Source organism: Camellia sinensis, unplaced genomic scaffold (genome assembly GCF_055761805.1).
Source record: "Camellia sinensis isolate YWXY unplaced genomic scaffold, ASM5576180v1 Unanchor157, whole genome shotgun sequence".
Lineage (NCBI taxonomy): Eukaryota > Viridiplantae > Streptophyta > Magnoliopsida > Ericales > Theaceae > Camellia > Camellia sinensis.
In genome coordinates this window covers 60,712-76,159 of record NW_028129038.1, presented here as the reverse complement: position 1 = coordinate 76,159, position 15,448 = coordinate 60,712, and the positions used below count along the sequence as shown (strand labels likewise).

Below are 15,448 nucleotides of genomic sequence, written 5' to 3'. Positions count from 1 at the left end.
GCGCACCTCATCGCACTGTTTTGTGCACATTACTTGCATTTTGCATGCATTTTGTCGCGATATCTTGCGCACCTCATCGCACTGTTTTGTGCGTAAAACTTGCATTTTGCATGCATTTTGTCGCGATATCTTGCTCGCCTCATCGCACTGTTTCGTGCACAAAACTTACAATTTGCATGCATTTTGTCGCGATATCTTGCGCAACTCATCGCACTGTTTTGTGCACATTACTTGCATTTTGCATGCATTTTGTCGCGATATCTTGCGAACCTCATCGCATTGTTTTGTGCACAAAACTTGCATTTTGCATGCATTTTGTCGCGATATCTTGCGCACCTCATCGCACTGTTTTGTACACATTACTTGCATTTTGCATGCATTTTGTCGCGATATCTTGCGCACCTCATCGCACTGTTTTGTGCACAAAACTGGCAATTTGCATGCATTTTGTCACGATATCTTGCGCACCTCATCGCACTATTTGGTGCACATTACTTGCATTTTGCATGCATTTTGTCGCGATATCTTGCGCACCTCATCGCACTGTTGTGTGCACATTATTTGCATTTTGCATGCATTTTGTCGCGATATCTTCCGCAGCTCATCGCACTGTTCTGTGCACATTACTTGCATTTTGCATGCATTTTGTCGCGAAATCTTGTGCACCTCATCGCACTGTTTTGTGCACAAAACTTCCATTTTGCATGCATTTTGTCGCGATATCTTGCGCACCTCATCGCACTGTTTTGTGCACAAAACTTGCATTTTGCATGCATTTTGTCGCGATATCTTGCGCACCTCATCGCACTGTTTTGTGCACATTACTTGCATTTTGCATGCATTTTGTCGCGATATCTTGCGCACCTCGTCGCACTGTTTTGTGCACAAAACTTGCAGTCTGCATGCATTTTGTCGCGATATCTTGCGCACCTCATCGCACTGTTTTGTGCACAAAACTTGCAATTTGCATGCATTTTGTCACGATATCTTGCGCACCTCATCGCACTGTTTGGTGCACATTACTTACATTTTGCATGCATTTTGTCGTGACATCTTGCGCACCTCATCGCACTGTTTTGTGCACATTATTTGCATTTTGCATGCATTTTGTCGCGATATCTTGCGCACCTCATCGCACTGTTTTGTGCACATTACTTGCATTTTGCATGCATTTTGTCGCGATATCTTGCGCACCTCATCGCACTATTTTGTGCACAAAACTTCCATTTTGCATGCTTTTTGTCGCGTTATCTTGCGCACCTCATCGCACTGTTTTGTGCACAAAACTTGCATTTTGCATGCATTTTGTCGCGAGATCTTGCGCACCTCATCGCACTGTTTTGTGCACATTACTTGCATTTTGCATGCATTTTGTCGCGATATCTCGCGCACCTCATCGCAGTGTTTTGTGCACAAAACTTGCATTTTGCATGCATTTTGTCGCGATATCTTGCGCACCTCATCGCAGTGTTTTGTGCACATTACTTGCATTTTGCATGCATTTTGTCGCGATATCTTGCGCTCCTCATCGCACTGTTTTGTGCATAAAACTTGCATTTTGCATGCATTTTGTCGCGATATATTGCTCGCCTCATCGCACTGTTTTGTGCACAAAACTTACAATTTGCATGCATTTTGTCGCGATATCTTGCGCAACTCATCGCACTGTTTTGTGCACATTACTTGCATTTTGCATGCATTTTGTCGCGATATCTTGCGCACCTCATCGCATTGTTTTGTGCACAAAACTTGCATTTTGCATGCATTTTGTCGCGATATCTTGCGCACCTCATCGCACTATTTTGTGCACATTATTTGCATTTTGCATGCATTTTGTCGCGATATCTTGCGCAACTCATCGCACTGTTTTGTGCACAAAACTTGCAGTTTGCATGCATTTTGTCGCGATATGTTACGCACCTCATCGCACTGTTTTGTGCACAAAACTTGCAATTTGCATGCATTTTGTCACGATATCTTGCGCACCTCATCGCACTGTTTGGTGCACATTACTTGCATTTTGCATGCATTTTGTCGCGATATCTTGCGCACCTCATCGCACTGTTTTGTGCACATTACTTGCATTTTGCATGCATTTTGTCGCGATATCTTGCGCACCTCGTCGCACTGTTTTGTGCACAAAACTTGCAGTCTGCATGCATTTTGTCGCGATATCTTGCGCACCTCATCGCACTGTTTTGTGCACAAAACTTGCAATTTGCATGCATTTTGTCACGATATCTTGCGCACCTCATCGCACTGTTTGGTGCACATTACTTACATTTTGCATGCATTTTGTCGTGACATCTTGCGCACCTCATCGCACTGTTTTGTGCACATTATTTGCATTTTGCATGCATTTTGTCGCGATATCTTGCGCACCTCATCGCACTGTTTTGTGCACATTACTTGCATTTTGCATGCATTTTGTCGCGATATCTTGCGCACCTCATCGCACTATTTTGTGCACAAAACTTCCATTTTGCATGCTTTTTGTCGCGTTATCTTGCGCACCTCATCGCACTGTTTTGTGCACAAAACTTGCATTTTGCATGCATTTTGTCGCGAGATCTTGCGCACCTCATCGCACTGTTTTGTGCACATTACTTGCATTTTGCATGCATTTTGTCGCGATATCTCGCGCACCTCATCGCAGTGTTTTGTGCACAAAACTTGCATTTTGCATGCATTTTGTCGCGATATCTTGCGCACCTCATCGCAGTGTTTTGTGCACATTACTTGCATTTTGCATGCATTTTGTCGCGATATCTTGCGCTCCTCATCGCACTGTTTTGTGCATAAAACTTGCATTTTGCATGCATTTTGTCGCGATATATTGCTCGCCTCATCGCACTGTTTTGTGCACAAAACTTACAATTTGCATGCATTTTGTCGCGATATCTTGCGCAACTCATCGCACTGTTTTGTGCACATTACTTGCATTTTGCATGCATTTTGTCGCGATATCTTGCGCACCTCATCGCATTGTTTTGTGCACAAAACTTGCATTTTGCATGCATTTTGTCGCGATATCTTGCGCACCTCATCGCACTATTTTGTGCACATTATTTGCATTTTGCATGCATTTTGTCGCGATATCTTGCGCAACTCATCGCACTGTTTTGTGCACAAAACTTGCAGTTTGCATGCATTTTGTCGCGATATGTTACGCACCTCATCGCACTGTTTTGTGCACAAAACTTGCAATTTGCATGCATTTTGTCACGATATCTTGCGCACCTCATCGCACTGTTTGGTGCACATTACTTGCATTTTGCATGCATTTTGTCGCGATATCTTGCGCACCTCATCGCACTGTTTTGTGCACATTACTTGCATTTTGCATGCATTTTGTCGCGATATCTTGCGCACCTCATCGCACTGTTTTGTGCACATTACTTGCATTTTGTATGCATTTTGTCGCGATATCTTGCGCACCTCATCGCACTGTTTTGTGCACATTACTTGCATTTTGCATGCATTTTGTCGCGATATCTTGCGCACCTCATCGCACTGTTTTGTGCACATTACTTGCATTTTGCATGCATTTTGTCGCGATATCATGCGCACCTCATCGCACTGTTTTGTGCACAAAACTTGCATTTTGCATGCATTTTGTCGCGATATCTTGCGCACCTCATCGCACTGTTTTGTGCACAAAACTTGCATTTTTCATGCATTTTGTCGCGATATCTTGCGCACCTCATCGCACTGTTTTGTGCACATTACTTGCATTTTGCATGCATTTTGTCGCGATATCTTGCGCACCTCATCGCACTGTTTTGTGCACAAAACTTGCATTTTGCATGCATTTTGTCGCGATATCTTGCGCACCTCATCGCACTGTTTTGTGCACATTACATGCATTTTGCATGCATTTTGTCGCGATATCTTGCGCACCTCATCGCACTGTTTTGTGCACATTACTTGCATTTTGCATGCATTTTGTCGCGATATCTTGCGCACCTCATCGCACTGTTTTGTGCACAAAACTTGCAGTTTGCATGCATTTTGTCGCGATATGTTGCGCACCTCATCGCACTGTTTTGTGCACAAAACACTACTACAAATATAGATAAAGATCACACTTTTTTGGTGTGATGTATGTTTTTTAATCACACCTTTTAAGTTTTATTAAAGTGTGGTCTTTAGGAGTGTGATTAAAAATGGTCATTTTTAATCACACTTTTTAAGTGTCATTAAAAAATGCTTTCATCACATCTTTTAAGTGTGATTAATAATATTTAGATCACACCTTTTAAGTGTGATTAAAAACATTTAGATCACACCTTTTAAGTGTGATTAAAAATATTTAGATCACACCTTTTAAGTGTGGTTAAAAACATTTAGATCACACCTTTTAAGTGTGGTTAAAAACATTTAGATTACACCTTTTAAGTGTGATTAAAAACTTTAGATCACACATTTTAAGTGTGATTAAAAATATTTAGATCACACCTTTTAAGTGTGATTAAAAACTTTAGTTCACACCTTTTAAATGTGATTAAAAACATTTAGATCACACCTTTTAAGTGTGATTAAAAACTTTAGTTCACACCTTTTAAGTGTGATTAAAAACTTTAGATCACACATTTTAAGTGTGAATAAAAACATTTAGATCACACCTTTTAAGTATGATTAAAAACTTTAGTTCACACCTTTTAAGTGTGATTAAAAACTTTAGATCACACCTTTTAAGTGTGATTAATAACTAATAAAACCTGTGATAAAAAAAAATAAAAAAAAAATTGACATATTTAAAGAATAATCAATATTATTTTTGCACGCGCATTTGAATAATGTAATACACACTATATACTATATTTTGAATCACAACCATATATTGAATGAAATAATATCATATATTTCATAAATGAAAGTTAAATGTTTAAAAGTATATACAAAGAAATTAATAAAAAAAAAATTAACTGTGATTACATACATTAAAAAATAAAAAATAAAAAACTTGAAAAAAGTAAATTCTTGAATTCTTTGACCATATTTTGCATCTCTCCAAGAAATTTCTGACCTGAAAAATGAAAACACAAATTAATTCAGAAACTGCAGTAGCATATGAATAAACTAAATATTTATATTTATAGAGACTATTCTAGTCTTACCAAAGATACCGTCGGACTTTTTCTCATCATACCAACTCTTCATCTCCTGCTTCAATAGAAAAAGAATAACTACTTTGATTGAATAATCAATTCTCATGGAAAAAATGGACCAAATATCTTAAGATAGCTGAATATGAACTATGACTACAGGGCAACAATGCTTTGGAGAAGGAACAGGGTTGTGCAAACATTTTATTCGTGCCCTTAAATATGGGAAAACTCTATGTGTTAAAAGATTTCAGCAGTTAACTCATCATCAGACATGAACATGCAGAAAACAAATTAATAGCCAGAAGAGTGTTGTCATCTGCATTTAAAAATAAATAATTATTCCAAGACATGAACTTGAAGAAAACAAATTGCTCCATTTCTTAAACCACATAAAACAATTGGTCCCTGCAACAAGAGATGAGTTTGTTACATTGAAATCATATAGTGATAGTCACTTAACCACAGACAAAGGTCATGTAATGATAATAGATAAAAAAATATCAAATAAAAAATGTAACGATAATATATAAAAGTACAGTAATGCCATTTATAAATCTTGAGATGAGCTCACACAAAATAAATGATTTGAATCACCAAGATAAGCTCCAAAATAAATCTACCAAAACTTAATAATCTTTTTCCAATCAAATCACTAACTAGAGAGAAGCTATCTCCTATTAAATAGCATTTTACTCATAAACTAATGAAGACAAATGGCACCAACCAATTCTAATTATAACTTGAGATGAAACATAAAAAAACGAAAACACAAAAAACAAAAGTAGGAGGATGATCATGATCATTGTGAGGAGAAGTGTGGGTGTGGAAAAGTGGAAATAAATTAGGGGATGCCAAAGGCAAATCTAATCCAAAGAAAAAAGAGCTAACTTTAGGCACAAAAGAAAAGGGGCAGGTGGGACTAAAGTTGCCTAACCAGAAACCAATAATGGAGTTATTCTGAAATATTATTTACACGTTTGACAAATCATAGCATAGTCTAACCAAGTATACCTTCACTATTATCCATCCAAAAATACCAATCTCCTCATAGCACAGACCAACTACCTATCAGCAGTCATTCATAAAACAGAGCCCCAGATCATCAACCTGGAACTACCTACCGAAACTTCCCACAAATCTGATTTTTGATTAATTTGATACCAAGTCATGTACTGAAAATAAGGCACCTTAACCTATGTCCCCCAACCATCAAACTATGTATCTAAATCCGAATGAAATCAATTGGGTTTGACTATGTATCATAGAATGTATATAGGTTGCTGCAGATTTTAAGAACTCTCAACTTCAATGCATCATGAAATGTATATGCCTTTATTCAAGCTTGCAATTATTTCATGTTCATGATTATAAGATTACTATGTCTAGGATAATATGATTTCTTCTATCCTTTTAAAGAAGCCAACCTTGAATTCAATTTTTGTTTGTACCCTACTGAGTTGAAAAAAGAAAATGAGCTTTTAACCTATACTTTGTTTTTTAAATTACAAATACATAAGCTAGATGGAAAGAATATAGTACAAGTTGATAAACAATGGAAAGAATACATAAGCTAGATGGGAAGAATATAGCTTTTAACCTATAGTCTGTGTTACAGCTCTTTGAACTTCAAGGTGTCAAGCAATTAAAGGGACTGTCAGTTTATAATATCCTCTTTTTAAAGTGACTGTCTTCTATCTTCTCTTTTTTTTTTTTCTTCTTTTTTCCTTTTTTTGATCCTTTTAGTATTTTGCCTTTAATCAGAAGGAGAATAATTGTAAGGTAAAAAAGTTCCTTCACAATAATACCCAGAGGATACCTTAAGTCTCCTACTTATTATTGCCAACTAAGGCTCTACGGACATTCAATTAGAATACACATTTTGCACCACAATATATATATATATATATTTCACTACACACTCATATACTTGAAAACCAAAAGAAAATATTAAATATATAGGTTGCTGCTACTATATACACAGAGTCATACTTCAATACTAACAAATTTTTGATCATAATCACTCCAAAAAGAGAAAGCATGAAGTAACTACTCAACATTGATTACAGTTTCAAGAGCAAAAATCAAATTGTTCTATACAAAGGATGAAACACTTACCAATATCAGCTGTTTGCAAAGATGGAGATGCATTCACTGGAGATAAACCTGCAGATGCATCCATAGGAAATGGAGCTGTTGACATGTGAGCTGGGACCTCAATCGGGTTTGCCTCTGACAGTGAAGTCGTCGACCTCCTCTTATTGGCTTGCCCAGGTGGCATCTGTGTAGTCTTTGTATGTAACAAATGAATTGTAAGCAACTAGAACCAAAAATTTAAAATGCATGACAATTCGTGAAATTATAAGATAACCTAATAGTCTAATATTAGAACCACATTACAAGTCATGAAATTATCAACAAAAACATTAAGAACCAACAAGAAAAGAAGCTACTGTTGCAGAAAAGAAGAGAAAAGAAGAGAAAAATATTAAGAACCAACAAGTTGCTGTTGCAACATGAAGCTGCTGCTACAGCAAGTTGTTGCCACAATGCACAAAGAACCAAATACAAGCTGTTGCTGCCCCAATGATGCAACAAAGAGCAGGACAAAGAGCTGTTACAATGCACAAAGCAGCCACAGCTGCAGCTGCCACAAAGAGCTACTATTGTACATGACTATTGCGATGGGGCAATTTTGTATGGATGGTTGCTTGCTGAACATTAGAGCCTTAAAAGTTCATATAATTTCAATTTCAAGGCATCATAAAGGAAGTCTGCTTTACTAGTACCCTCTTTTAAAAACCTTGATTGTTCTTTGTGGAAACTTACTGGATTAAGATAAATTGCTAAGAAATTGTTATTATTGGGATAAACGCAATCAATTTTTTCCTTTTAAATCCTTGATATAAGCCTTAACTACTACATAATACTTTGAAGTTACTTCTAGACATTCATGCTGTTTTGGAGATGCATGGCATCCAGCATAAGTTGTGTATAACAAAAGCTTATCAGAGCCAAACACCATAGTTCATATGCACATGAAGCTGCAAGGCCACTTACAGGCCACTTACATTTCTATCTTTGGGAATGATCATAGCATAGGACTATAGCAGCAGGTATAAGATAAAGACAAAGAAAAATCATCGAGAAGATATAATCATACGACTACACCACACGCCACAGCTCACCACAACTGTAATTTTACAACACATTCTTTAGTCGAATTCTGTCATCAAAAGATTTTTATCCAAAGAAAATCTGATTAAAAATGTATCAAACATTTGCCAATACAGTGAGTCTATCCCATTTATGCTCAAGCTCCATATTTAACTATGAAATAGTTTGAAATCCAAATAATACATCCTATTCCCATAATGCAACATTTACCAACATATTAGGGTTTGACTTTACCACAATATTCTATAATATTTCTTCAACAAGGCAATCACCACCAAGAGGTGACCATCGACAATGTTTTTCAAATAGTATCTTATTATCAATGTGAAGGTTGTTCACTTGTATGATGTTCCTTCTTTTTTCATCCATTTCAGCCATGGTCTTTCCGAAAAAAAAAAGGGCCTAAATTACAATTATCTGAAATTTTCCTGCAGTAACATGATGAGATGGCTGTAACAAATTTAGAATTCCTGACTCGTTATCTGAGAAGATAATGTTTCCATTACTGGTGCTATTACTATATTTGTGGCAGTTGGGACAGAAGATTGGGCAAGTTCATGAAGTCTATGAGGAGGAAGAAAAGCAAAACTGTTGAAAGGATTTGATCTTTAAAGGTAGTGGCTTGTCAAATAGACTCTCCTAAACAGATATATATATATATATGTTTTTTCAGCTTAAAGATGCCAAGAGCCACTTGAAACTCAGATTCTGCTATAAGAAGAGCACAATTTCCAAACAACTTGAAGAAACTCCCAAAATTGGTTCCAAGTGCAACAAGCCAATCCAAGCAAATAAATCATCATTTCATGAGTGTGCATAAAACTAGGGCTAACCTTAAGTTATATTCTACTTGCCAATCCTTGAATCACTATGTGGTCTCTTGAAGGTGGTTGCTCACTAGGCAAGAACATATTTTCATCTAACAGTGCTCTATTTTGAGCTTTTATTCATTTTTGAGTATTTGATTGATGTTAGGGACCCAAAAAAGTCATGAAGACTAAAATATTTGTAAACTAAAATGATCCATAAGAGTGAATTTGTAATTATCATGGGACTCGCAACTATTAGAACTAAAAGAATATAGTTCATTTGGCTTGAGACAAAGCCTATCTGTTGATACAGTTTATAAATCAATCAGAAAGTCTATGTATAAAAATCAAATGATAGAGATTAAAAAAAATAAAAATCAGAATGTCTATGTATGAAAATCAAATGATAGAGATATAGATATAGACATAGATATGGATTCTTCACAAAAAATAGAAATGAGGGCAGTGAGTTAACAAATTGCAAAGAGCATTCGATGAAACATGACTGATTACAGGGATCAAAAAAAAAATCGTTGTATAAATATCATCCAGAGTGAATTTAATATATTTTACTGAGTATAAATTTAAGTATAGCTAAGTATAAATTTTATATATTTAATGACTCATATATCATCTAGACTCAACAATAACGCATCATTTTTTTAACATGCAATAACATAGTATACTTAAAGTCATTATCATCTAGACTCATATATCATCCAGACTCATCATGTAAGTCTAACATAGTATACTTAGGTAGTTGAGTCACATAAACCAGAACAATCTACACCACATGGAAATAAGAAGAAATCACCAAAATCACCAAAACATTTACAGTAGTATTTACAGTAATAAAAAGAAATCACCAAGAATCATGTGACCTTGAGTTATTTCAAAATCACCAAAATCACCGAACTGAACTGGCTTCAAAACCAGCATGTTATTGAGTCATTAAGTATAAATATAATCAGTTTAAAAATCAGTTTCACATTACCGAGCAAAGTTCCCGGCTGAGATTACCGAGCAGCCGAGTTAATCATTTCCACCTCTGTTTCAAGTTCCTGTTTCACATGGAGCCAGAGTGAACAATGGTGAGAGTGGTCAGAGTGATCCACAGAATGGTAATATGAAACTCTAGTACAGCTGAACCATTAGATAATCAAGCATCAAATGCCTAGATTATCATGGCATCACCACTCACTAAAGTAAATTGTTTATAATTTTATCCATTCAAGGATAATGTCATCCTCATTCATAATATGAGACTTCAGTACAGCTGAATCATTTACATAACAACCAAGTATGTAACCAATGAACAGAGCTATGATAGCACAATGTTATCCTAATTATCTATAAGTCATAACCCAAGAATACACATGTCATGAGTTCATTTTTGTCCCAAGATGCATGGAAAGATATGAGCCTCGCTAATTGATGGGGATAATTACATTTTTTTGTCTCTAAAATATGCGTTTTGTGTCGATAAACTATTATTTAAATGTAATTTAATAATTCAGCACTTGCGTCAATTTTTTCCTATTATGGTTTTCAATATTCACATCTCAATTAACTCTATTTCTATTGTTACTAAAGTTACATTCCACATTTTTTAAAGTGGTTTTAAACAATCAGACCAAAGCTAATAGATACTTATGCATAACATGATAGACAATAGAGTGCAATAATCTAAAACTTTTACATACATTAGAGCAAAGGAAGAGCTTGACAAAATTCTGTGTAAGAAGTCCCAAAGATTTTTCCTTCCTATTATCTGTCAACAAAAGTATCTCTTCATGGTAAGTTCAACAATTGACCCAAGACTCACAACATTGACTTATCCAATTGTTCAAGTATAATTACCAATTGACAAAACAAAAAGATCAGTAAGTAGCAATATAATAATAAGTATGTGATTGTAACAATATAATAATAAGTACGTGATTATATGCTCTGATTATTCAAAGCTGTTTTTTTTTTTTGCTTTGAATTTCTAACATGTAAACATAGAATTTCCTGTTTAATGTTGAAATTTCCTGTTTAAAAAAAAAAAAAAAAAATTGTCGAAATTTCGGAGGGAGGGTAACACCATAATAATTGAATCTCATTCTCCAAGCCAAGTCTGGTAATGGTAAGGAAGATCGAAGGTGCTGTGATTGTGTGAGAGAATAAAAATGAGAGAATACTCTATGAAAATGAGTATATAAAAATGAGAGACCCAATTCGGAGCTGTGCATAACTGTGCATATAAGAGACCCATGAGAGACCCATATGAAGCATATAACTGTGCATATAAGGAACCCAGCATCCATATGAAGCATATAAAAATGAGAGACCCAATTCGGACCTAGCATCCATCATAAAGGAACAATACTCATCCATCAAAAATGAGTATATAACTGTGCATATAAAAATGAGAGAATACTCATATGAAGCATCCAATAACTGTGCATATAACTATGCATATAAGAATTGGATAACTGTGCATATAAGAGACCCAATTCGGCAGTTAAGAGAGGAAAGGAAAGGAACCCGAAACATAATATATGAATTCAATAACTTTTGAATTTGAATTCAATAACTGTGAGCTAAGAGTGCAGTCTGTGAGCTAAAATGTTGACATGTGCTTGTCTCCAACCTTCTCATTGGCTTGAACTTGAGTATTTTTATTAAGGGAATGCGACCCAAGTCATTGGGATATCCTATGGGAGGGTGTCGTTTCCTTCTTGTTTGGTTAGACAATAATTATAAAAGAAAGGTATGTGCATGAACTGAATGAAAAACAGAAATAAGTTTTAACAACTCACAAACTAAGGGGTATACTTTAGAGTAAAAAATTATCTTAATCAAAACCTCCATTTCCCTCCTCTCTATGCAGTTTCTCTTCCCTCCTTAAAAACAATCCAAACATAGTGAATAATAAATATCGACCATTTTCCCCACCTATCCTTCGTTTCTCAAAAACTTTCAATCCAAAGATAGTGTAAGAGAAACTACTAATAAAAATTAGCCCAAAATCATCTCCAATTCTTTTATAAAACTACAAATTTGTCATTATCACTAAATTATAAAATAATAAATTATTCAATATTCTATCGTTATCATCAAGAAATATTACTAACGGTGTGAATTTAGTAATCATTACAAGAATTCAGAAAAAACCCATCTGAAATTTGTCAAAGAGAACAGCCAGTTAACATCCACTATTACACTCACTTATGAACAGCCAGTTAACATCCACTATTACACTTTCTACAGTGAAGCACCCATTAGAACTATCAATGAGAACACCTATACCCCCTATGTATCATGTTATCAAATTCCACCAACACTTGTATGACACCAATAAATATTAATAAAAACCCAACCAAACACCATACTACAACACTCACGCCAATCCCCAATCAATACAAATATGAGCATGGATTAAAATAAATCAAGTAAACAAGGAAGGAAAATGGTGAAATGCATATGCAAGCTAGTGATTCCACTCGAAACTCAAATGGTGTGATGACTCGCATTTCTGTAATCCACTTGAAACATTCAGGTTTGCTGTAATCAATCAGAAAAAATACTTCAAATCTCCATCAATACATTTATTCCTTAGCATAAGAGATCAAGCCTCTACATAGAAAAAAACCCCTAAATCTAGGACAAAAATCAAAACACATTTACTCATTTCATAGAAATCAACATTCTACAGCATCAAAAAACAAAATAAAAACCCTAGAGCTAGAGTGAAATAGGGAAATAGAGAGAGAGAGAGAACAAAATAAAAAACCTGGAGCTAGAGTGAAATAGGGAGAGAGAGAGAAAGAGAGAGAGAGACCTGAATCAAAATCGATTGGAGGCTGGACGGTGTACCGACCGTGGCGATGAGACGGTGAGACACAGTGAGGAACGGTGATCACTGTCGATGAGAGGGACGATGAACGATGGGCAATGGTCAGTTGATAAGAGGGAGAGCGATTGGGGATATGAGAAGGAGAGCAAACGACGGCCTGTTTGTTTTTTGCCATCACAGTACACGAAATCTTATCATCCGTCGCCGCTCGCCCTCGATCGAGAGAGAAAAGAGGGGGGAGAAGAGATTAGGGAATTTTTAGGTTTGAGATTGGGGATATTTTTTTTGGGGAGGGGGGCGGTGTGGAAGCGGGAATGGGGAAAAAATAAAAGGGGGAGCGGGAATGGAAAAAAAATAAAGGGCGGGAATGAAAAATAAAAATAAAAAAATAAATTTATTTTTTGTTAAAATATATATTTTTTTGTAGTTAACGAAAAAATAAATTATTTTTTTTTAGTCACTAAGATTGAAAATTTATTTGTTTCATTTTTATTTTAATGGAAAAAAATATTATTATTTTTTATTTGGTAGAAGTAGGGGTAATATATATTTTAATGAAAAATATTTTTCACTAAAATAAAAGTTAATTTTCTGTAGTCACTAAAATAAAAGTTAATTTTTCTACGACCTATTTTTTTTTAGTAAAAATCATGAACTAATTTTTTGTGGTAGAGGAAAGGTAGCGACATTAGTGGTGGAGGTGGTGGATAAGAGATGATGGTGGTCGTGGTGGTGGTGATGGCGAAAAATATTAGTGGTGAAGTTGTGGTAGTGGTAGTGTAGATGGAGTGGAAGGGGTGAAGGAGAGGTAATGGTAGTAGTAGCGGCAGTAGTGGAGTGGTGGCGATGGTAGTAGTAATGGTAGTCGTAGAGGTGAAGTGGCGACAGTGGAAGTAGTGGTGGTGGTGGAATGACGTTTGTAGTAGTGGTGAAGGTGGTAGAGGAGATGAGTGGTGAGAGAGAGAGATGAGTGAGAAACGGATAGAAGAGATAGAGAGAGAGAATAGAGCGGGAATGGAAAACAAAAATAGGCGGAAATAAAAAATATTTTTTTTTGTCAGAAATGAAATTTAAATAACAAAATAATGTCGTTTAACTTTCTTTTTCTTTTTTTTTTTCGACGGGAGTTGCCGTCGTCAAAAAAAAATATTTTTTGTTAAAATATATATTTTTTTGTAATTAATGATTTTTTTTTTTTTTTTTGTAGAGGATAGAAAGTGGCAGTAGTGGTGAAGGTGGTGGATAAGAGATGATGGTGGTGGTGGTGGTAGCGGCGAAGGAGATTAATGGTGAAGTTGTGGTAGTGGTAGAGTAGAAGAAGTGGCAAGGGTGAATGAGAGGTAATGGTAGTAGTAGTGGCAGTAGTGGTGAAGGTGGTGGATAAGAGATGATGGTGGTGGTAGTGGTGGCGAAGGAGATTAGTGGTGAAGTTGTGGTAGTGGTAGAGTAGATGAAGTGGCAAGGGTGAATGAGAGGTAATGGTAGTAATAGTGGCAGTAGGGGTAGTGGTGGCAATGGTAGTAGCAATAGTAGTCGTAGAGGTGAAATGGCGACAGTGGTAGTAATGGTGGTAGTGGAATGGCGTTTGCAGTAGTGGTGAAGGTGGTAAAGGAGATGGGTGGTGAGAGAGAGAAAAATGAGTGAGAGACAGATAGAGGAGAGAAAGAGAGAGAGAGAGAGACAAAGACAGAGTGATGAGCAAGAGAGAGACAAAGTGGTCGCTAAAAGTGCATTTTCTTGTAGTGGATAGATAAATCGAGAGAGAGCTCAGTAAATAGAGAAGACAGAAAGGAGAGAGTGAGCAACGCGAACATAGTGGGAGAGAAAGAGAGAGAGAAAGAGAAGAGAGAGAGAGGGACAAAAAGATAGAGAGTGAGAGACAGAAAAAAGATAGAGAGAAGAGAGATGAATGAGAGAGAGATAGAGAGAAGAGAGATGAACGAGAGAGAGAGAGAAGAGAGATGAGCGAGAGAGACAGAGAAATATGAGAGAGATACAGAGAAGAGAGATGAACGAAAGAGACAGAGAGAGAAAAGAGATGAGAGAAGAGATAGATGAGTGAGAGACACAAAGAGAGAGAGAGAGACAGATAGACATAAAGTGATGAGTGAGAGAGAGAAAGAGAAGAGAGAGAGGAAGATGAAAAAATAGGTGAAAAGATATAGACAAAGAGAGAGGGAGAGAAAAAAAGAGCGAAAAGAAATAAACGAGAGAGAGATAAAGAGAGATGAGCGAGAGAGATAACGAGAAGAGAGATAGAGAAGAGAGACAGAGAGAGATGAGAGAGATAGAGAGAGAGACAGACAGACAGAGAAGAGTGATGAGTGAGAGTAAGAGAGAGAGAGAGAAGAGAGACAGAGACAGAGAGATAGAAAGATGAAAAAATGGGTGAAAAAGTTCCGTGTCTAAAGCCTCATTTTCTAGTAGTGAGTCATCTCTATCATTCATGGGTAGAATAGAGGCGCGAATTTGGGAATTGTATATTTTATATAAAAATCAAATTGAAATATTTT

The 15,448-nt window shown here is 36.1% G+C and overlaps 1 protein-coding gene across 4 annotated transcripts; it reads right to left on the bottom strand.

Annotated features, from left to right (window-relative positions):
- Nucleotides 1–4,843: 4,843 nt before the first annotated feature.
- Nucleotides 4,844–13,230, bottom strand: LOC145815130 (uncharacterized). 4 transcript variants are annotated; one of them, XM_082911966.1, is made up of 5 exons: nt 12,921–13,230; nt 10,798–10,865; nt 7,227–7,398; nt 5,121–5,189; nt 4,844–5,029 (listed from the first exon to the last, which is right to left on the bottom strand). In XM_082911966.1, the coding sequence occupies exons 1-5, from the start codon at nt 13,108–13,110 to the stop codon at nt 4,944–4,946; spliced, it is 585 nt and encodes a 194-aa protein (XP_082768092.1). In that variant the 5' UTR covers nt 13,111–13,230; the 3' UTR covers nt 4,844–4,943. The 4 variants fall into 4 exon arrangements, 3 of the variants coding, with proteins under 3 accessions (XP_082768092.1, XP_082768093.1, XP_082768094.1); XM_082911967.1 differs by having other exon boundaries at nt 5,121–5,169; XM_082911968.1 differs by having other exon boundaries at nt 5,121–5,166.
- Nucleotides 13,231–15,448: the final 2,218 nt, after the last annotated feature.